A 2,662-nucleotide genomic window follows, 5' to 3' on the forward strand; every position below is an offset into this window, starting at 1 on the left:
ATAAGAGATGAATTTATATTTATAATTGCGTATATACACATATAGACTTACACCCATAGTTGGTGTATATTTCTGTGTTTACTGGGTAAATTGGGCTAATGGTTAATATCTGTGTGTTTGCTAGTGTGGTTTTGCTTGGTGGCTGAACCTTTTTTGAGATATTTCGGAGTATGGTTTTTTTTTCTTTTTACTCTTACTGAGGTTATTGCGCTGTATTGCATTCTTTACACACGGTAGGTTTTACTTTTCACGATGTGAGTTTCCATAGTGGTAATCGATTTGTGTGTGTGCTAACATGTTTGATACTTCATTTATTTTCTTTTTTTTTCTTTTTGATTGTCTTTATTTCTAGATCAGTGTATTTACGATAAACAAACCTTTCTGACTCTCATGATGATGATGGGCCGTGTGATGTGTGTGTTGGCTGTTGTGCTGTGCTGCACCTGCGGGTATACCATGGCGGCTGCTGCTGTGTCTTCACCTTCTGCTGTTGTTCCTCGTGCTGACGAATCATCGACGGCGATGGCATTTGGTGGTCATCTTTTAAGGTATCGCCAACCCGATGGAAAGGATTTTTTTAGTGAGCCTTTGCCGCCTGTTGAATCATCTCGAAAGAGTGTTAACCATGTTCAAGAGAGCACTACAGGAAATAATTTGGGTAGAGGACAGAGTAACTCTGATGTCCATTCGGATGGTGTGGATCGTAACTTGGATGGTAATGAATTATCCAGTGAAGAGGAGGAATTACGCAAAAATTCTCCTCAGGGCGCTGGAGAGGCATTAACTCCTGAGGTAGACCATCTTCAAGTTGTGGAACCTTCAAGTGGTCCAACTCGTATTGACCAACAAAAACGAGAAAAAGAAAAACAACAAGTATCACCTAATAGAGATGAATCCTCTACTCTATCACCTAAAGGAATAACTGGTGCTGAGGATAGTAGTGGACCAGGTACAACAACAGTGGCTGGACCCCAATCAGGTGAAAAAGAAGGAGATGACCCAGAGACATTGAATACACCCGCACAACCTACAATATCAACGAGTTCTTCTGCGAGTGTACCTGCAGAGAGCAGCACAATGTCAACATCTTCCACTAACAACAGTAAAGGTGACAGTACTTCTGGCGCAGCCACGGGTGTGAGTGCGATAGCAGACACAGAAGGAACCAATTCAACTACTACCCCTAAGGCAGTCCCAGAGATCAACTCCATTGCATCCACTGTAAAGAAGAATGTCAATGCTGACATCAGCAGTGTCAGTCCTGTGTGGATGCGCACTGCAGCACCGCTGCTGATTGTGGCTGTGTTGTTCACTGTTACCGTGTACTGACCGGTGGGACTCACTTGAGGACAAATAATAAATAATGGTTAAACTAACATAATCGTAATTGCGTGCATCCACCCCATGGGTGAATAAATTAATAATCTGTTTACCAGCGTTCTTTTTTAATTGGAATTTCTTTTGTTTTTGCTTTTGTATGTGTGTGTTCTTTTTTCTAATAATTCCATTACTTGCTTTTCCCGTTGTGTGTAGAACACTGGGTTGTTCTGCTCACTGACGGTATACATTTCTTGCTAGTACATCCAGATGTGTGTGTGGAGTAATTTAATATACATAAACTAGAGCCATGGGATATTGTGTGTGTGTGTGTTTGGCTCTCTCTCTTATTTGGGTGTTGGGATGTGTGTTCTATTAATGGGTACATATTATCATTACAAGCGGAATATTTCTTGTTGTTGCTTTACTGTGCATTTGTTGCTTCTCTCTCTTTTCCACTGTGAGTATTTCTTGTATTGGTGTATGTTTGTTTGCTTCTATCATAATTCTTTCTCTGCCTTCTTCTTTCTTGTATTAGTCTATTGAAGTCAGGTACAATGACATTGGTTGTAATGGTGAGGTGTTACCTGCTTTGTTTACTAACTCTTGCACTGTGTTGTGCTTGTGGGTTAGTATGGGCTGATAATCCACAAGCTTCAAATACCCTTATTAAAACATCAATTGTTGGTGTTCCGTCTCTTGTTCGTCGTGCTGTTCCTGCGCTTCTTCTCACGACTAAGTGTAACGAAGACGATGAAGAGGAAGGTGAGGAGGATGTTGACGAAACTCATTTAAAGGAGGATGAAAAAGAGAAGGATAAAGACAAGAAGGAAGCTGTTGAACATTCTGGCTCTGGTGGTGCTTCTTGCCCTTCCGATACTCATTGTAGAAATTGTGCCTCTGGTGGTCACGCTGCTTCTCATTCTCTCACTGCAAATTCTCCTACTGGTAGTGAGAGTCTTCAGCGTGGCCAACTCCAACAACCACCTCATTCTCCTCCACATCCTCTGCAGGAAGCTGAACAAGTTGTCCCTTGCACTCCTAATTCTTCTGCATCTTGTCCTCTGCCTAAACCGCCAGAAAAACCCGATCCATCTGTACTGAAAGAACCTGAACCTAACGCTCCTCATGGTTCTGTGGAGGCACGTCCTGTTGAGGACAAACCCGGTACTCCTGCTACTGATGATGATGCCTCAACCGGTATTTCGAAGGAAGAACGTCAACGTAAGAATGGTGATAAAGGTGAAGTCGATGTTGCTGCTCCAGCACCTGAAGCTGAAGGTACAACTGGACGGGGGAGCAACAGTACCACAGATAACCAGGGAACTGCGGGAAAACAACCTTC

The 2,662-nt window shown here is 42.6% G+C and overlaps 2 protein-coding genes across 2 annotated transcripts; both read left to right on the top strand.

The window, feature by feature from the left end:
• Positions 1-390: 390 nt before the first annotated feature.
• TM35_000551050 (uncharacterized protein) lies at positions 391-1,329 on the top strand (the record flags this gene model as incomplete). Its single annotated transcript, XM_029030770.1, has 1 exon — positions 391-1,329. The coding sequence occupies one exon, from the start codon at positions 391-393 to the stop codon at positions 1,327-1,329; it is 939 nt and encodes a 312-aa protein (XP_028877902.1).
• A 545-nt stretch (positions 1,330-1,874) lies between these two features.
• TM35_000551060 (uncharacterized protein) lies at positions 1,875-2,660 on the top strand (the record flags this gene model as incomplete). Its single annotated transcript, XM_029030771.1, has 1 exon — positions 1,875-2,660. A coding segment is annotated over one exon (786 nt), but the record flags the coding sequence as incomplete, so codon positions are not given.
• Positions 2,661-2,662: the final 2 nt, after the last annotated feature.

Source organism: Trypanosoma theileri (assembly GCF_002087225.1).
Source record: "Trypanosoma theileri isolate Edinburgh chromosome Unknown TM35_Tth_55_V1, whole genome shotgun sequence".
Lineage (NCBI taxonomy): Eukaryota > Euglenozoa > Kinetoplastea > Trypanosomatida > Trypanosomatidae > Trypanosoma > Trypanosoma theileri.